The following is a 21,125-nucleotide window of genomic DNA, read 5'->3' on the forward strand; positions in this document are numbered from 1 at the left end:
TGCGGTACCGCCACCTACTGGTTCAGGAACCCGCCATTGTGGCATCCTACATGAATCCACAGCTGCCGAAAACGACAGACCAAGACGAGCTGGCTACACTGAAGGCCACAATCCGCTCTGTCCTGCAGCATCGCTACTCGGACGTGCTCACGATCTCGCCGACGGCTGTTGCTGCCCATATGGAGGAGCGGTCGCTGTTCAGCACCCTGTTCAGCAACGTCGGCAACAAGGAAACCACATCAAAACTGACAAGCAGGTCGTCCTTGTTCACCAAGGTTCCTGTGCCTGACACCATCGCAATCATTGAAGACTTGGTTCATCAAGGACTGAATACTGGGGTACCCACCCTGGTGAGACACTGCTTAACCAATACATACTTCACCTGGAATGGAACCTTCTACAAGCAAACTGAGGGCACCCCAATGGGCTCCCCCCTATCTCCGGTTGTAGCCAACATTTTCATGGAGAAATTTGAGACTGACGCCATCCAGACTGCCACTCTACACCCGACCTTATGGAAGAGGTACGTAGATGACACTTTTGTCATCTGGCCACATGGCCGGCCTGCTCTAGACCAATTTCTCGACCACATCAATTCCATACACCCAGCCATCAGATTCACCATGGAAGTCGCAAAAGATGGCAAGCTACCCTTTTTGGATGTCCTAATTAAAAGGAGACCTGATGGTTCAATGAGCCATTCTGTCTACAGGAAAGCCACCCATACGGATGCCTACCTAAAACCGGATTCCCACCACCATCCATCCCAGAAGAACTCCCTCATCAAGACTCTATACCATAGAGCCCAATGCATCTCCGACCAGGAACACATTGCCAGTGAACTCAAACACGTACGCCAAGCTCTTAAGGCTAATGGTTACTCCGACTACACAATCCGCAAGGCCATCACTCCAACCGTCAAGAAGGATCCTGCTGAGGAGCCTTTCAAAACCATCACCTTACCCTACATTGCTGGGGTCGCAAAAAAGATCTCCAAAATCCTGATTAAACACAAGATTCAGGTACGATTCAACACAGTACATAAAATCCATGATCTGGTCCCGTCTGTAAAAGACGTGGTTCCAGACATACAGTACCCTGGCGTCTACAAACTAAGTTGCCTCTGTGGTAGCAGTTACATTGGAGAAACCAAACGACATGTCTCGGACCGCATCCGTGAACATTAAGCAGACTTGAAACACGGTAGGACAAACACCTCAGCCGTGGCAGATCACTGTTACAATTCAGTGGGCTCACATGATATTGACTTCTCCAAGACAGAGGTTCTCTGCAAGCCATCTGGCTACCATGAGAGATTCGTTAATGAGGCGATCCACATATACAAACACAGAGACAATTTCAACCGAGAAGATGGATTCTAGCTTAGCAATCATTGGAAGGACGTAATAAACCACTTCGGATCTTAACTGATTGTTGTTCACGTTTATGGTGACTTTCAGACCGCAGTCCACTCACTGGCATTAACTGTGTATCTTGTGTTCTCCACAGGGAATGCATTATTTGTTCCGCTGCGGGTCTCCTGCCACCGTTCTCCCATTCACATGTTTCACTGCTTCTACATATTATTAGCATGCCCTCCCTTTGTTAATGCTACCCCCCTCCCTTTGGTGCTGCTGATCCTGCATAATGCATGGGCATAATATGACTTTGAAACCCCCCCGCCCACCTCCTACGCATTTTCCCATGAATATGCTAAATTCCTCTTGATATGCACATTCTTTTGTTAAGGCTCTCTTTTTCTTCCACCTCCAACTCAGCTTATATATAAGCTCCTAGCTTGGCAGTGTCTCATTCTTCACCTGAAGACGGCTGCTTGCGTTGTAGCCGAAACGTCGTGAGAATTATTTGATTTTATTATGTTTTATTTTTATTATTTTATTACTTCCCTTCTACGTGACTTTACCGAAAGAACCAAGAAGAAGGTCTGTGATATCCCCAACCTGACTACAGCTTGGGAGACCTTCAGATTACACATTTCTCCAAATTATTAACAAACATGCTCTGTTTGTATAGATTTAAAACTAAAGGCAACTGCCCACCATGGTTTGATCCTTTGATTACTAAGCTTATGAAAACTAGGGACAAGGCTTGGGCATGTGCTCAGAAAATTAATTTGATCAATGACTGGCAAGAATGCAGGATTTTAAGGAATAGATGCGTCAAAAATTTCGGCATGCAAAAAATGCCTACTTTTCCTCCACTCTCCGGGAATCATGTGGAAATGCCAGGATCTCCTGGAAAAAAAAATGTATCGAAAAGGCATCCAAAACAGATAATCTGCCCGTTGAGCTTAACCGAAATGAGGAATATTTTTCAGAGCCCAAAAAAATTGTTGACAATTTTAACCTTAACTTTTCTGAAGCTGGTAACCTTTTAAATAATGTACTGGGAGTCACCCCTGCTCATGCAAATTCCTATACCTCTGTCCAAACATTAAACGAATTTAGTTTCCAGCCAATTCACGAAAGTAATGTTCTGAAACAACGGTCCTACCTCAAAGGGTCCTCCCCTCTAACGGAGCAGATAGTATTCCAGTCTTTGCTCTGCTAACTGTTGGTCACCTAATATATAAACCTATAGCCCATACTTTCAAAGAAGCATCAGTACCTCTAAAATGGAAACATTCCTATGTTCATCCACTTCACAAAGGGAGCCCTAAAGATGTTCCAAATAACTACCGACCTATCTCAATTTTGTCCCCGTTGATGAAAATTTTAGAAAAATGATTGAACTATCAAATTAGCAGTTTCCTGTCCGACAACAATCTATTACATCTAAAACAATCTGGGTTCAGAAAAAAATACAGCACCACATCTGCTGCATTAGTAGCCTTATCAATATGTAGTACTGCGCCAGTCTTTTTCTTGACTTATTAAAAGCCTTTGATACAGTCGACCACAACACCCTGCTTAGTAAACTAAGTTGCCTCGGTTTCTCCAAACACGCAGTAGAATGGTTAAAAATGTACCTCTTTTCTCGCACCCAAACTGTATTCACAGATGGTTGAAGGTCAGTGTTAAGATAATAAAAGGGATTCCACAGGGTTCCATCCTTCGGCCGCCTCTTGTTCTCTCTTTATGTCAATGACTTGGGCACTGATAGATCATTCCAGGGTACATATTTTTGCAGATGGCACGATACTGATTACTGCTGGCCGCTCTCTGGATGACGTGATTGCTAAGCTCCAGGGTGATTTCAACAAAATACATCAGCTAGTTGCTCTTAAACTAGTTCTGAATACCTCCAAAACAAAGTTGCTATGCTTCTCACCAAGACTAAAGCAGGAACTTCTTTTTCCCCAATTACATTCCTTAAATAATGATCAAATAGAGCAAGTCCATATCTATAAGTATCTTGGGGTCATCCTGGATTCAAAACTGAATTTTGAAGATCACATTGATCATATTGGTAAAAAGACAAAAATAAAAATTGGTTTTCTGTATCGACACAAGCACTGCTATGTTCCGTTAGGAATTGATAAAAGCTACCATACTGCCTCTACTTGATTACTGTGACATCGTATATAAAACAGCTCCAAGTACTGTACTGAAGAAGCTTGACTCAATTTATCACTCGGCCTTAAGATTTGCATTGAACTGCTCATATAGGACTCAACACTGTGATCTCTACATTGGGTCAAACTTAACATCTCTCAATGTTCGATGGCTTGTGCATCAGATCTTATTTATTCACGATGTACTTACAAAAAAATCTGCAGACTACCTGCTGGTTCTCCTCTCTGTTTCGAAGAAAAAGTATGTGACCTAAGCTCTTCGCTCTTTTACCAGCTTCACATTCCGTACAAAAACTGGAAGAAGGGCCTTTGCTATTGATGCCCCCAGGGTCTGGAATGCTATTGCCAATAAACTACAACTTGAATCAATACCTATGAGATCTTCACTCAAAACTGCTCTAGAGAAGTTGTACACCCCTAGTTGCCACTGCTATTCAGTGGCCTAAAATCAAAAGTTTCGCTCCGGATGACCGCTGTAAAGTATGATCTTGTGTTGTGATTTAGTGTGCTGATCTTTAAAGGTGCATTGCACATTTTTGATACTCCTACTTATGGAGTGACTCATGCAGCCAGCTATGGCTTCAGGGTTTGGTGGTACATGTTGTTTATGTCGTTTATTGTGAAATTTCGGTCACAGTTCCTATGATCACTGTTACATTGTTTTTAAGGCTTTATTTTGGTTTTAGAAAAGTTTTTTGGTTTGGCCATGTTTGTTTGTAGTATGGAGTTAAACTGATGGCTTTAATCTAAGTTGTCTTGTGGTTGTTGTTTGACTTGCATCCCACTGGAATTTTTGCACACAGTGTCGGTGTACGGTGCTTTTTCTGGAAGATTTTGCTATTTTTTTTCTGGATGTTTCTGTTTGTGCATAGTCACTTTAAGGTGTTTTTTTGTTCATGTTTTTTGTTTGTTGCGGTTGCACCCGATTCAAGAGCTGAATGGCTCACAGAGATATACCAAATAAATTAAACTGAAACTGACTTGTCATCTGTAAGATGCACCTGCCATTCTTCCACTCCAATGGTGGGTGTACACCCAGGACCCCATTCAAGCCCTTAGTGGCATTCTCAGCTAGCTGATGAAAGTTGTAAGTGAGAAGTAAATCTTCGCTTGCGGCTGGGATTGGCATCATCCCCCACTCATCCTGACGTCGAGGGGAAATGGGCGAGGTTTAGGACTGTGGCTCATGCTGCTGCAATGGCTGCTTTGGGTACACGGTCCAGACCTCCCCAGAGATCCTGGCTGACAGAGGAGGTGTTCAAGCTGCTTGAGAAAAAGCGACAGGCCCACTCTCATCGGCTACAGCATCCCACGTCGGAGAATGAGGAGGCATACCACAGCCTTCGCTCAGAGGTTTGGAGAGCCGTGAGGCACTGCAAAGATGGGTGGTAGTCGCAGGTTGCTGAGTAGATGGAATCTGCCTCAATGGCCCCCGATCACAATTCGCTCTTTAATCCTATAAAAAAAAAAGAAACCTGCAAGCGCCACACCTATTACCATCATTAGGAGAAAGAGTGGTGATCCAATCTTCGACCCCCAGGAACAGCTTTGCAGACTTGCTGAGCATTTCTGTGAGGTCCTGGGGGAGGGGACATCCCTCAGCCTGTATAACGTGGAAGAAAGTGGGGATGACCCTGCTGAGGCTGCGGTGCCTCAAATATTGTAAGAAGTCACCCCCTGTGAGTGGCTGGCAGAGGTGCCATCTGTTGAGGAAGTACTGAAGGCGATCCAGAGTCTGAAACCAGGAAAGGCACCGGGCAGAGATGATCTCCCAATCAAAATGCTGAAGGTGGCGTTTGTGCAGACTGCCCTACAGTGAGGAAAAAAAGTATTTGATCCCCTGCTGATTTTGTACGTTTGCCCACTGGCAAAAAAATGATCAGTCCATAATTTTAATGGTAGGTTTATTTGAACAGTGAGAAATAGAATAACAACAAAATCCAGAAAAACGCACGTCAAAAAATTTATAAATTGATTTGCATTTTAATGAGGGAAATAAGTATTTGACCCCTCTGCAAAACATGACTTAGTCCTTGTTGGCAATCACAGAGGTCAGACGTTTCTTGTAGTTGGCCACCAGGTTCGCACACATCTCAGGAGGGATTTTGTCCCACTCCTCTTTGCAGATCTTCTCCAAGTCATTAAGGTTTCGAGGATGATGTTTGGCAACTCGAACCTTCAGCTCCCTCCACAGATGTTCTATGGGATTAAGGTCTGGAGACTGGCTAGGCCACTCCAGGACCTTAATGTGCTTCTTCTTGAGCCACTCCTTTGTTGCCTTGGCCGTGTGTTTTGGGTCATTGTCATGCTGGAATACCCATCCACGACCCATTTTCAATACCCTGGCTGAGGGAAGGAAGGTTCTCACCCAAGATTTGACGGTACACGGCCCCGTCCATCGTCCCTTTGATGCGGTGAAGTTGTCCTGTCCCCTTAGCAGAAAAACACCCCCAAATGTTTCCACCTCCATGTTTGACGGTGGGGATGGTGGTCTTGGGGTCATAGGCAGCATTCCTCCTCCTCGAAACACAGCGAGTTGAGTTGATGCCAAAGAGCTCCATTTTGGTCTCATCTGACCACAACACTTTCACCCAGTTGTCCTCTGAATCATTCAGATGTTCATTGGCAAACTTCAGATGGGCATGTATATGTGCTTTCTTGAGCAGGGGGACCTTTCGGGCGCTGCAGGATTTCAGTCCTTCACAGCGTAGTGTGTTACCGACTGTTTTCTTGGTGACTATGGTCCCAGCTGCCTTGAGATCATTGATAAGATCCTCCCGTGTAGTTCTGGGCTGATTCCTCACCGTTCTCATGATCATTGCAATTCCACGAGATGAGATCTTGCATGGAGCCCCAGGTCGAGGGAGATTGAGTTATGTTGTGTTTCTTCCATTTGCGAATAATCGCACCAACTGTTGTCACCTTTTCACCAAGCTGCTTGGCGATGGTCTTGTAGCCCATTCCAGCCCTGTTGTAGGTCTACAATCTTGTCCCTGACATCCTTGGAGAGCTCTTTGGTCTTGGCCGTGGTGGAGAGTTTGGAATCTGATTGATTGATTGCTTCTGTGAACAGGTGTCTTTTATACAGGTAACAAGCTGAGATTAGGATCACTCCCTTTAAGAGTGTGCTCATCTCAGCTCGTTACCTGTATAAAAACACCTGGGAGCCAGAAATCTTTCTGATTGAGAGGGGGTCAAATACTTATTTCCCTCATTAAAATGCAAATCAATTTGTAACATTTTTGAACATGCGTTTTTCTGAAAAATGTTGTTGTTATTCTGTCTCTCACTGTTCAAATAAACCTACCATTAAAACTATAGACTGATAATTTCTTTGTCAGTGGGCAAATGTACAAAATCAGCAGGGTATCAAATACTTTTTTCCCTCACTGTACATGACATCATAACAACAGTCTGGACCACTGAATGGGTTCCGCAGGACTGAAAGGATGCCCTAGTGGTCCCCCTCTTTAAGAAGGGGGACCGCACAGACTATAACAACTACAGGGGTATCTCACTCCTCAGTGTGCCAGGAAAGGTGCTGGCAAGGATTATTCAACATCGCCTTGCTAGGCACGCCGAGGAGAGGCTTGCAGAGCCCCAATGCGGTTTCAGGAAAGGGCGGTCTCTTGCTTTATTGACCTGCTCAAGGCCTATGATACCATCAGTAGGCCTGGGCTCTGGGTTGTTCTTCGTGATTTCGGAGTCCCTGACCCTCTGCTCACGATCATTAAGGACCTTCATGATGGTGAGCGGGCCCGGGTAAAACTAGAAGAATCACAGTTGTGTTCGTTAGTTTCTGAAAACGCTTGTCCTGGTGAGGGTCGTGGTGGCAGCATGCTGATTAGGGTGGTCCAGGTTTCCCTTTCCCTGGCGAAATACTCTAGCTCATCCTGGGGAATTCCAAAGTGTTCCCAGGCCAGCCGAGCAACATAGTCTTGGGCCAGCCCTGGGGTCTTCGCCCAGAGGGACGTGTCTGGTAGAGTTCCAGGGGGAGTCTATTGGGGGGCATTCTTACTTATATTCTATATTGATATCACCCATAGAGCCAGGCCCAGGGTTGTGTTCACAAAACAAGCGCCTCGTGGCTGTGTGACCCACGTAACTCAGGCCAACTCGAATTGGCTAAGTGGTGCCATCCTGTGCGTCGAACATCCACAGGATGAAGGGTGAGGGGCGGGTGCGACTTTGCGCTTGTGTAGATTTTTTGTGAACCAAATTGCGCCAACACACCCCAAACTTTCCATGCACACTCACGGGTGAGTTAGTGTGTTTTTCGCACAATTTGTATCTTACCTTCTCACCTTCAACACCTATACCACCTGCACACTCCAACCCCGCCCCCGCTCCTCACCTCCCCCCCTCGCTTTCTCTTGCCATGTGTTAAAGCCCGGGGCACAAATAAATAAAATAATAGCATACTACGACGTTTCAATTATTATTTTATCTTTATACGTGACTTTATCGAAAGAACCAAAGAGTAATCCCTGCAATCACGAAAGCTCCAAATTAAGATTGAACCACTTCTACGGGGAAGTTTTTAAGCTTATCTTTTTTTCTCTCTCTCTGGGTTTTTGTTTTCTCTCTCTGCCTGTGTCCTCTCTTTTGAATTTTCACACTTAAATTCTAACTTAGCAATCTTTGAAATACGTAATCAACCAGGCTATGCGTTAATTGTGTGTTGACCGACTCTCTGTGTTGCACTACATTACATTTCGATCTTTTGCTAGGTTATTTAATTTGAGTGTGTCTCTCTCCCGTTCACCTAATTTTCAAGCTTGCATACCGTACCACACGTCGTCGTACTCATTGACAGGCTAATGTTTTCTTTGCCCCCTCCCGCTCTCCGCCCCCGCCCCCCTCTCTCTATTTAAGGCCTCGTCACAGAGACGATCTCTCTCTTTGTGCCGATACGTGTTCTCTCTCTGTGTATCGTTGTGATATCTGTCTGCTTATATGTCTGTCTATAGTTTTATGGTTAGATTTTTGTTGCTATTTCTTTTATACCCGATTATGATTGCTTGTGTTGCAATCGAAACGTCGTAGTATGCTATTATTTAATTTATTATTTTATCTTTATACGTGACTTTACCAAAAGAACCAAAGAGTAATCCCTGCAGTCACGAAAGCTCCAAATTAAAACCCTTACTAGTTGGCTGTGTCGGGTGGTGGCGGGTTTAACGACACATTTATATAGTTAGACGATATAACCCAAACAAACCTGTATTATGGATGTATATTTGGAGTTTGCGTGTCTCACTCCCTGTGGTCGCGTGGATTTTCCACCACATTTAGAGTCAACATCACCACGCGTTTAGACTATTTGACCGATATACATTTCCACACGTTAATAAGCCACTTTGTGGGCAGGTTGCTTCTGGAAAAGAGTGGTGTAGCTCAAGTGCGCTTGGCCTTGGTAAGAAAAAAAACTGTAGAAATAATTAAAAGAAACAAAGTTTCAAAGTAGTGAGCCAGATGAAGACAAATTAAACTTAAGCAGAGAATTAAAGCAAATGCAATCAGGCGAGGGCAGGAGGAAAGGCCCCGCATGGCTAGGCCCCGCGTTGTAATGTTCCAACCTGGACGTCGATTCCATACTCGCTGCTACTCAATTGATATCCCTCCAAGAGAAATAAGATGCGAGGCTCTACCTGGGTAAACAACAACAACCACCACGATGTGAACTTCTCACCTCGGATCTCAGGGAGAGCGCGCGCGGTGCAGCAGCTTCCGGATATATCATGACGTCACGTGGCAGTAGGCGGTGACATGACATCACTTGCGGGGTTGAACACAATCCCCTCCACTCTGGGAACCTCATTTGCCATTAAAAATATGATAATTGGTTTTTTACCCTTCTATCTGGCAACAAAACTGACACCTTTTTACAAGGAGTCATGTTTGCATAGACTGCAATACCTGCAGTCATAATACAAACAAAAAAACATAACTCTGATAATGTGCACTGTCCTTGAAGTTGATTGGTCCACACCCGAGACAGCTTTCCTTAGAGCCTCGTCTCACATGGGTTGGACCAGATGACGCCAAAAGGCGCACAACTCAAAGACAATGCACCATCAGAGTATGAGAGCTCGGGGCAAGCATCTACACTATGGGAACCTCATTTGCTAGTAAAAATATTATTGGGTTTTTTACCCTTCTATCTGGCAACAAAACTGACACCTTTTTACAAGGAGTCATGTTTGCATAGACTGCAATACCTGCAGTCATAATACAAAAAAACATAACTCTGATAATGTGCACTGTCCTTGAAGTTGATTGGTCCACACCCGAGACAGCTTTCCTTAGAGCCTAGTCTCACATGGGTTGGACCAGATGACGTCAAAAGGCGCACAACTCAAAGACAATGCACCATCAGAGTATGAGAGCTCGGGGCAAGCATCTACACTATGGGAACCTCATTTGCCAGTAAAAATATGATAATTGGTTTTTTACCCTTCTATCTGGCAACAAAACTGACACCTTTTTACAAGGAGTCATGTTTGCATAGACTGCAATACCTGCAGTCATAATACTCGGGGCAAGCAGATGCTTGCCCCGAGCTCTCATACTCTGATGGTGCATTGTCTTTGAGTTATGCGCCTTTTGGCGTCATCTGGTCCAACCCATGTGAGACTCGGCTCTAAGGAAAGCTGTCTCGGGTGTAGGACCAATCAACTTCAAGGACAGTGCACATTATCAGAGTTATGTTTTTTTGTTTGTTTTTTGTTTGTATTATGACTGCAGGTATTGCAGTCTATGCAAACATGACTCCTTGTAAAAAGGTGTCAGTTTTGTTGCCAGATAGAAGGGTAAAAAACCAATTATCACAATCCCCTCTCCCAACGTGCGGCGGTGTAACTGAATAAATTATGTTAATGACACGTGCCCATGTCCAATGATGCGGCGTGGATGCTCAACCCTTCGCAATGAACTCGCGACGGTATGCATGAATACATTTTGTTAATGAACCAAATGTGAATGAGCGTAGCTTTGCTTAAATAAGGATTTTTACTGGAACGGAAATCGGCAGTGACCAACCAGACGTGATGTCACGCTCAAAAGCGCGCTGGAGGGTTGGGGGGTCGAATACCTTGGTGACATGACGTCACTAGCGAGGCACATCTCCCTCAGGCGTCTCACACCGATGATATATTGCGGAATTGTGACGTCAAGAGCGGGGGTTTGAGTTTATTTAGATTACTTTTCCATTGCTCCCTCTCATGAATATTGACCCCTTGGGTGCCTGAGCTCAACAACAACGTGAACACTATTGTGTGTGTACACATGGTGTGTGTACACTGTGCGTGCGTGTACACTGTGCGTGTGTGTAATCTGTTTGCACAGGAAAGGGCACAGGTGGTGCATCGGGCAGTCATCTCAGTCAGTCGACCCGCGGCACCTGCTGGGTCTGCCCCGTGACCTCCTGCCGGCGGGCGTTCGACACTTCACGTGGCCTTAACGTGCACGTAGCCTGGCACAAGCGGCGCGGTGACATCACCACCACTTAGTGACGAATGGCGGTTGTTCTTGTTACTGTGTATACACTGTGTATGTGCAGACTGTGTGTACACTGTGTGTAGATTGTGTGTACACAATATATGTCTACATTGCGTATGTGTGGACACTCTGGGTGGTCCGAATCAGTCGGGCGGCATTATCTTTTCATCAGCTGCCCAATGCTGTGTGGAAGCTACCTGGTCTATCGCTCCGCATGAAGCTCCGGGTCTTCTCGGCAACAGTCATGCCCTCCATTCTATAGGAATGTGAGACGTGGACCCCTCTAAATGGAACATTTGCGTGCGTTAGAAACATTCAGGCTGGCATGCCTACACTCAGATTGAAGGAAGCCAAGTGGTAGCGCTTTCTCTATACGCACAAGTCATTGCATGTTGGTGTCATTCTCAAAATGTGGTTAATTACAAATATTATCTAGAAATGTAATGTAGATTACACATCAATTATCGCCCCCTCGTGACACTCATGCCCACATGGAGGCTGGTGCAGGGCCACCTTATGCCACACATGGCCAGCTGCCACTTGGGGGTGCTCTTCCGAGTGTTTGTGATTATTATATTATATAAAACTCCCGAGTTGCTGAGGCAATTAAGCAAGCACCATATAAATGCTAATATTATTATAACATAGAGAATGATTGGGAGCTTATTGGCTCTTGTTGTTGGGTAGATATCTACCAAACCCACAGGTTCACAAATACTGGCCGCTCTTAATCTGCAGATTGAACCGTGGAATTCAGTGTTCAGCTTCACAGTCTTTCATTAAAGGCCTGTGACAAAGGTGAATCTATTGGAGCTTGTCTCAAGCTTACACATCTACAGGGTCTCCATTTGACTTTGTATTGTCTAAGAAGTCCACCCACACCTCCACTTCCACAAACTCCTGGGAGTTGCCTCGCTCTGCCTCACAGTCAGAATTCTCCTCCTGCTTCATGTTGCCTCCATCGATGTGAAGGTCCGATTTTGGAGTTGAATCTTCATCTTCACATTTTACCGTCACATCTTCACTCTTCACTGCCACCTCTTCACATTTCAACTTCGCCTCTTCAAATTTCACCTTGATACATTTCACAGTGTCCAAGCTGGAATTTACTTCTGGTTCTTGTTTCAGGAGGGATAGGCTCATTGAATCACTTTGACTTTCACAAGTCGATTTCAGACTACACTCCTTGGGGATCTTCTGATGCCTGTGTGTCCTCTGGTGTATATAAAGCTGTGGTGACTGTGCAAACGCCTTCCCGCACAGAGTGCACTTGAAGGGTTTATCTACTGTGTGTGGTGTCTGGTGTCTTTTAAGATCAGATGAACTTGAAAATGCCTTCCCACACACACTGCACTTGAAGGGTTTCTCTCCTGTGTGCATTCTCTGGTGTTTTTTAAGATGTGATGACTCTGTAAATGCCTTCTCACACATAGTGCATTTGAAGGGTTTGGCTCCTGTGTGTGTTCTCTGGTGTCTCTGAAGAACTGATGACTTTGCAAATGCCTTCGCACACACACTGCACTTGAAGGGTTTCTCTCCTGTGTGTGTTCTCTGGTGTATTTTAAGATAAAATGAACTTGAAAATGCCTTCCCACACACACTGCACCTGAATAGTTTCTCTCCTGTGTGTGTTCTCTGGTGTCTTTGAAGATGTGATGACAGTGCAAACGCCTTCCCGCACAGAGTGCACTTGAAGGGTTTAGCTCCTGTGTGTGTTCTCAGGTGGCTCTGAAGATTTGATGACTGTGCAAATGTCTTCTCACACACACTGCACTTGAAGGGTTTCTCTCCTGTGTGTGTTCTCTGGTGACTCTGAAGAACTGATGACTGTGCAAATGCCTTCTCACACACACTGCACTTGAAGGGTTTCTCTCCTGTGTGTGTTCTTTGGTGTTTTTGAAGATCTGATGACTTTGCAAAAGCTTTATCACACAAAAGGCACCTGAAGGGTTTCTCTCCCCTGTGTGTTCTCTGGTGTCGTTTAAGAGGAGATGAACCTGAAAATACCTTCCCACACAAATTGCACTTGAAAGGTTTCTCTTCCGTGTGTGTTCTCTCGTGGTCGTGAAGAATTGTTGACCGTGTAAATGCGCTCCCACACACAGTGCACTTGAAAGGTTTTTCTCCTGTGTGTGTTCTCTGATGGCTCTGAAGATTTGATGACTTTGCAAATGCCTTCTCACACACAGTGCACTTGAAGGGTTTCTCTCCTGTGTGCGTTCTCTGGTGTTGTTTAAGATGTGATGACCGTGTAAACGCCTTCCCACACACAGTGCACTTGAAGGATTTCTCTCCTGTATGTGGTGTTTGGTGTCTTTTAAGATCAGATGAACTTGAAAATGCCTTCCCACACACACTGCACTTGAAGGGTTTCTCTCCTGTGTGTGTTGTCTGGTGTTTTTTAAGATGTGATGACTCTGTAAAGGCCTTCTCACACATAGTGCACTTGAAGGGTTTCTCTCCTGTGTGTGTTCTCTGGTGTCTCTGAAGAACTGATGACTTTGCAAATGCCTTCTCACACACACTGCACTTGAAGGGTTTCTCTCCCGTGTGTGTTCTCAGGTGGCTCTGAAGAACTGATGACCATGCAAATGCCTTCTCACACACAGTGCACTTGAAGGGGTTCTCTCCTGTGTGAGTTATCTGGTGCCGTGTCAAATTTCCAGTACGATCCGTGCTGTTTGCATACTGGTCGCATCGTTTCCTTCTTGTACAGAGCTGCGCTGAGTCCCTTTGCTCCATCAGACCAATTCTGCAGAGGAAACGTCAGAGGAAGCGTCAGCTGTAGTCAGAAAAACATATCCACACCATCTACATCAGTATCAAGGCACAGAGGAATGCATATATACAGTCACACATGACTTACACATCTAAATGTATTCATATATTCATGATATAGTGAAAATAATTCCCCAATTCATCATACGGGCTGTTAAGGCACACAATGAGAGGGCCAATGGTCATAAATATGCCTGGATGCTCTAGTATCTTCAAAATGAATGTTTACCCAAAACTCCAAGCACACAATTTCGGCTGTCTAGCTACGAAAGGAATATTTATATTAATTTAAGAAAAATTCAGCTAACATAGCAAAGCGTGTTGAAAATAATACTATTTGTATTATGCAGATATGCATAAATTAATGTCCAATCGAAACTTTGAGGTGTGAAGCCAGGCTCAGATTTGCTTGAATGCTCGGATGAACAGATCTAACTTCAGCTACATATGTGCTGAGATATTTTCCTGACTGTTTCCATTCTTATAAAAAGTCCCAAAGGAAAACTAAAATAAACTATTGTTTTGATTTAACCTCCATGTTCAATAGTTAATATACAGGGTGTTTTAAAAAGATTGACGGGATTTGAACACGCTATATCTCTGCAACCACGAACCACCCATTAATGAAACTCTTAACACTTGAAAGGGCGGGGCATAGAGTTTCAAATGATTACCGCTAGATGCCTCTCTCAGCGCACAAACAGCCCCGAGCCTCAGTCAATCGCAAGATGGTGACCCCGCAACACAAGGCGTTTTGCATTCTGCAGTTCAGCAGACTGAATCCGTAATTGCGGTGCAGCGTGCGTTTCAACGGCGTTTTGGCATTGATCCGCCAATGTCAAAGAGGATTCATCGTTGGTACCGACAATTTGAGGAAACAGGCTGTTTATGTAAGGGGGAGAGCACAGGGCGACCACGCACCTCAAAGGAAAACGTGAGAAGAATTCAAGAGTTTTCTGCGTCAGCCGCACAAGTCCACTCATCGTGCCAGCTGAGAACTTGCGACTTGTCATACGACTGTCTTGTGTGTGTTAAGGCAACACTTAATCATGAGGCTATACCGGTTGCAAATGGTACAGACTCTTTGTGCAGGTGACAAAGGAAAGCATGTAGAATTTTGTGATGCGATGTTACAGAACATGGAGGACGACAGCGTCTTACCGAGTTTGATTTTTAGTGAAGCAACGTTTCATCTAAGCGGTAAAGTTAACCGTCACAATGTGCACATATGGGGAGAGAATCCACACGAAACTGTAGAGCATGAGCGTAATTCCACGAAAGTAAACGTGCTTTGTGCTGTTTCTCAAAGAAAGGTTCATGGCCCTTTCTGTTTTGAGGGAAACACAATTATGGGGCAAGCGTATCTCGAAATGCTGCAGAAATGGCTCTTTCCACAACTTGATGAATATTCCGATGACTTCATTTTTCAGCAAGACGGAGCACTGCCACATTGGCACCTGCAGGTTTGACGTTTTCTAAATGACACACTGCCTCAACGTTGGATAGGTCGCACGGGACCCCAGGCCTTGGCGCTACACTCTTGGCCCCCAAGATCCCCAGACATCACACCCTGCGACTTTTTCTTGTGGGGATACGTCAAAGACCGTGTTTTTGTGCCACCATTAGCGACTCATCTGGATAACCTCAAAAACAAAATCACATCAGTGGTGACTTCAGTGGAAAAAGATACTTTGAGAGGCGTTTGGGACGAATTCAACTATCGTCTTGATGTTATCCGTACAGCAGGTGGAGGGCACATACAGCATTTATAAAATGGGTAGTAAAACTTGATAACTCATTAAACCGTTTGTAACTTTTTGTGTAATTGTAACATGTTGCCATTGTGAAATATATTGATTTTAAATTAGGTCCCTATTTTTGAAACACCCTGTACATTACTGCAAATACAAACTTGACATTGTCACACACTGGCATGGTAAAAAGGTGGTTGTGTGTCCAGAACCATGCCTGGTCACCTTCATCTGCTCAGTGTTAATGCTTTCTCACTTCACCATGTAATTAATTTAAGATCAATCAACATAGCAGAGGCCCATAATAAGTTCAGTTTTCACTTACACTATGTAACACTTTTTTTGTCCCTGGATGGCTCGTGTTATTTTTTTATTGGTTACGCCTAAAAAGTATAGAAAATTGGCTATTATTCCCCACAAACTTTCCTCTTGTGACCAGAACTTTACGTGAAGGAATGACACAAATGCACACGTTTTCTCATTTAAAATAGGTAAATTTCAAAATATTACTGTCCTGGTCACAAAAGCAAAGTTTGTGGGGAATAATAGCTATTTTCTGTATTTTTGAGGCATAAGCAATTAAAAAATAACACTTACTACCCAGGAACATTTTTTTTTGGTTACGCAGTGTTATCAATCATTTTTGCTGTCGGCGATAATAAAAATAATTGTTGAGTTCATAATGCAGTGAAATAACTGCACGACAGCTCCCCACAAAGTTAAACTCTTAAACACACATGCATTTCACATGAATCATGAATATTTTATGTATAAATGTATTTTTTGTCTGTCTGTGTGTGTGTGTGTGCGCACACTTGCAGGGATTTGGCTCTCAAACGGTGGGGTTTACGTTGAAAAATATAGCCAGGCACCACGCTGTAAGCCCCGCGGTGAGCAAGCTCTTTGATTTAGTGTACTTTTCGTTTATTTATGTATTTAATAGCACACTATCGACCATACCAACTCATACGCGTTCGGTGGGGGGGCCTGCCAAGTTCGGTGGGGGTGTGGGTGAAATATGCTTTAGCGTTAAACATGCTATAAAAAAAACACTAAACACCGAGGTAAATTCTTCACAGTGTGATGTCCCCCCCCCTCCACCCCAATACGTGCAGTTACTAATATAGAGTTGGTAGATGCTACTATAGGCCATAGATATTACTGCACAAAGGGTGGGGGAATCATGGGTGGAAGGGGTGAGGGCTAGCGGCCCAGCCCCCAGCCTGCCAAGTTGCCACCTCGCCCGGATCGGCAATATCGGTGAGGCCGAGGGCTCTGCGCGGGACTAGGCCTCACCACACCCCTCTGTCAGGTTAATACTTTGTGCTATAGAGTCCATATATACTGCTATAGAGTCAACTAGTACTCTCGTCATAGCAGGTACCACTACAGTCAGTATGCACTACTGTAATCATTGCAGGTACCAACCACCAGTCTGCACTGCTTTAATCATAGCAGGGACCACCATAGTAAGTATGCACTGTTGTAATCATAGCAGGTACCACCATAGTAAGTATGCACTGCTGTAATAATAGCAGTTACCACCACACTCATTATGCACTGATGTAATCATCGCAGGTACCACCACAGTCTGCACTGTTGTAATCATAGCAGGGACCACCACAGTAAGTATGCACTGCTGTATTCATAGCACGTACCACAGTCAGTATGCACTGCTGTAATCATAGCACGTACCACCAGTAAGTATGCACTGCTGTAGTGAAAGCAGGTTCCACCACAATATGCACTGCTGTAATCATAGCAGGGACCACCATAGTAAGTATGCACTGCTGTAATCATAGCAGGTACCACCAGTCTGCACTGCTGTAATAATAGCAGGGACCACTATAGTAAGTATGCACTGCTGTAATAATAGCAGTTACCACCACAGTCAGTATGCACTGCTGTAATCATTGCAGGTACCACCAGTCTGCACTGTTGTAATCATAGCAGGGACCACCACAGTAAGTATGCACTGCTGTATTCATAGCACGTACCACAGTCAGTATGCACTGCTGTAATCATAGCACGTACCACCAGTAAGTATGCACTGCTGCAGTGAAAGCAGGTTCCACCACAATATGCACTGCTGTAATCATAACAGGTACCACCACAGTCGGTATGCACTGCTGTAATCATAGCACGTACCACCAGTCAGTATGTACTGCTGTAGTGAAAGCAGGTTCCACCACAATATGCACTGCTGTTATCATAGCAGGTACCACCAGTCAGTATGCACTGCTGTAATCATAGCACGTACCACAATCAGTATGCACTGCTGTAATCATAGCAGGTTCCACCACAGTCACTATGCACTGCAGTCATGATAGCTGGTTTCGCCACATTCGGTATGCACTGCTGTAGTGAAAGCAGGTACCCACGCGGGGTATCAGAAATCTTTTATATCAGCTATTTACCCCCCACTTTCTATTACTTTTTGGACTTCTGCAAGCCTGATTTGGAGCTTTCGTGACTGCAGGAATTACTCTTTGGTTCTTTCGGTAAAGTCACATAGAAAGAGAACACAATAAATTAAATAATAGCATACGACGTTTCGATTGCAACACAATCAATCATCAGGTACAAACTGAGGAGAAAACAAACCTACGAAGGCTCCAAGTCTCTCATTGACATGCTAATTTATCTACCCCAGCCCTCTATCTCTCTACCCCCCTCTCTCTCTATTTAAGGCCTCGACACAAAGGCGTTGTTTCTCTATGTGCCTATGTGTGTCTCTCTCTGTGTGTCTCTGTGTTATCTCTCTCTGCTTATGTGTCTGTCTATGCGTCTCTGTGTCTGTTTTTTGTCTCTCTCTCTCAAATTTTATCAATCTTTGGAAGAACGTAATCAACCAGGTAGGGTGTTGACTGTTAGCCGACTCTCTTGAGTTGTATTGCATTATATTTCTAAGTTTACTAGGTTTGTTTTATCATTAATTCGTAATTGAGTATGATTGCTTGTTGCAATCTAAATGTGGTATGCTATTATTTTATTTATTATGTTCTATTTCTACGTGACTTTACCGAAAGAACCAAAGAGTAATTTCTGCAAGCCTCTTATAATTTTGTTGGTGGAGAAATGGACAAACGGCCCACCGGGCTTACACAATAGTTTAGTATCTGTGTATGCATATGTAATGTTTTTAAGAGAAGTTTTGAAATATACTCTTTGGTTCTTTCGGTAAAGTCACATAGGTAGAAAAATAAAACAAAATAAATAAGTTTTGAAGTATATTTTTCGCCCGGGCAACGGCGGGTACTTCCTGCTAGTCTTACCTATAAATGTGATTGTTTGTCTGTCTGCGTATCAATGTGCGACCAAAAGTTGTGAAGGATTTGGCTTTCCAACTGTGGGGTTTACGTAAAAAAAAAATTAGCCAGGTACCACGCCATAAGCCCCGTGCTGAGCCAGCGCTATTCCGATTTCGCGTTCGTCACCTTTAAAGTAGTTTAATTAGCGATTACATTTTCATTTATTTATTACACAGCACGCTCGACCATACCAACTCACACGCGTTCGGTGGGGAAGGGGGGGCGGGCCCCTACCAAGTTACACGCGTTTGGTGGAGATGAGGGGAGAATTCTCTTTCGTATGGACATTAAGCAAGGTAACACATACACATATTCACAGCTCCCTTCACACATGTGTCACCATGGCTGTTTACTCATCACAAATTGCCTTTTATAGGTTACACATTAACTGACAGGGATGAACCAATGTTGTTAAAGAATAGCCTTATTCTGGACTCTTGAGGCATAAGCAGCCACGCAATATCACTTACTTTACAGATGGCAAACCAATAAATATACTCAATTACGTCTTCATTCTATAATATTTACACTTGCCCCCTCAGTAGGGGGTTTGAGTAGTGACGTTATGTCAATTAAGCTTGATTGGTGCGCATCTGCTCATAGTTACAGGCAAGTTAGGTTAATTTTGTATTCGTTGACTTTCAGTATTTATTGCTCTTGCTCGCAGCAAAATGTTAGCACCAAAATGGCGGAACGCCCTCGCAGTCGCTCCTAATCACTTACTTAATATACATGCGTGCATTTCCCCTCTCCCTTGCTTCTTTCACTAAAGTCACATACATAGAAAACTATTATTTACAAACTTATTTAGTCAATATAAAAGTTAGAGTGTGCGTGTGTAAATCCATGTGGGGGTGAGTATAAATGTGTGTGCGTTGTGTCTGTGCGAGTCTGTGTGTGTATGCGTCAATGTGTGTGCGAGTCAATGTGTGTGACAGTCACTGTTTGTTTGTGTACGGCCATGTGTGTGTGTGCTGTGTTTAAGTCGATGTGTGTCAGTCAATATGTGTGTAAGTCCATATGTGTGTGCGTAGTTCCATGTACATGTCAGTCGATGTATGTGTGTGTTTAAGTCGATGTGTTTGTGTTAGACGGTGTGTGTGTGGGTCCATGTGTGTCAGTCGATGTCAGTGTGTGTGTACGTCGAAATGCGTGTCTGCGTGAGTCCATGTGCATTTGTAAGTCGACGTGTGTGTATAAGTCAATTTGTTTGTGTGTGGGTCGATGTGTGTTAGTCGATGTGTGTGTACGTCGATATGTGTGTGAGTCTGTGTGTGTGTTAGTCGATGTCTGGCAAAACAACCCCCTACCTCCTCGCGGTGCCGGACGGGCAACTCTGTCATGGACAGTGCTGTGGGGGGAGGGCCAATGCTCACTGGACTCTCCCCTCATGGCGTCTGTGACCACCACAGTGGCTAAACGGGGGCTCTGGACGGATGCGAGGGGCTGGTAACCCCTCCACCTTCAATTCATTACCACGAAACTACGAATTAAACATGAATATGTAACTAATAAGCTTGTGCCGGAGGCCTCGGGGGGACAGGCATCTATGACATCTCCTGGCCAAACCCCAATTGGCGGAGCCAGGAGATTGAATCTTCACCCTCGGGGCTCCTCCAGAAACAATGAAAAGTCACTACGGATGGCCACGTGGAATGTTCGAATGCTCACTGTGGAGGAGAGGTTGCCACTCCTTTGTCGGGAGCTGGACCGGTACCGCCTGGATCTCTGTGGCATTCAGGAGGTCCGGTGGACCGGTTCTGGCTCCTGCTACCATGAGGGGTGGACAGTCCTCTTCTCGGGGCAGGAGACTGCCAAACAACAGGGTATGGCTTGTCTTCTGAACAAAAGAATGAAAGGGGCGTGGGAGCGTGGCGGTGAGGTGTGGTAAGCTGTAAGCCCCAGGCTACTTTGGGCTCACCTTCCCATCAACCGGAAACGAGGAGTGGTGGTCGTGGTTACTTATGCCCCCACCAAAGACGAACATCCGTGGAGGGATGCAGGCAAAGCCGATGAGTCGGATGCCTTCTATGACCTCTTTCAGGTGCTGGCTAAGGTGGCCACACGGGACAGAGTCATCTTGTTGGGTGACTTCAATGCCCGAGTTGGTCATGATGCTGGCACTTGGTCTGGAGTGATTGGAAGGCATGGGCCAGATCAGCTCAATAACAACAGTAGGAGGCTGCTAGATGTTTGTGCAGCCCATGGGCTTGTAATTACCAACACGCTCTTCCGGCATCGGCACATCCA

The 21,125-nt window shown here is 44.7% G+C and overlaps 2 protein-coding genes across 4 annotated transcripts in view; one reads left to right on the forward strand and one right to left on the reverse strand.

Annotated features, from left to right (window-relative positions):
- Positions 1 to 21,125, forward strand: part of LOC133361624 (zinc finger protein 664-like) — a 346,361-nt gene that overhangs the window by 187,165 nt on the left and 138,071 nt on the right. The window lies entirely within an intron of this gene.
- The window catches only part of LOC133361596 (oocyte zinc finger protein XlCOF6-like), a 61,968-nt gene continuing 51,299 nt past the window's right edge, over positions 10,457 to 21,125 (reverse strand). Inside the window, exon 2 of one of the 3 annotated variants that reach the window (XM_061580532.1) lies at positions 10,457 to 13,787. In XM_061580532.1, coding sequence (XP_061436516.1) covers positions 11,861 to 13,777 — 1,917 coding nt within the window. In that variant the 5' untranslated portion in view covers positions 13,778 to 13,787 and the 3' untranslated portion in view covers positions 10,457 to 11,860. The remainder of the gene's footprint in view (positions 13,788 to 21,125) is intronic. The other 2 variants (XM_061580533.1, XM_061580531.1) reach the window with 2 other exon arrangements.

Source organism: Lethenteron reissneri, unplaced genomic scaffold (assembly GCF_015708825.2).
Source record: "Lethenteron reissneri isolate LAM-NWPU_2019-01 unplaced genomic scaffold, ASM1570882v1 scaffold_115, whole genome shotgun sequence".
Taxonomy (NCBI): domain Eukaryota; kingdom Metazoa; phylum Chordata; class Hyperoartia; order Petromyzontiformes; family Petromyzontidae; genus Lethenteron; species Lethenteron reissneri.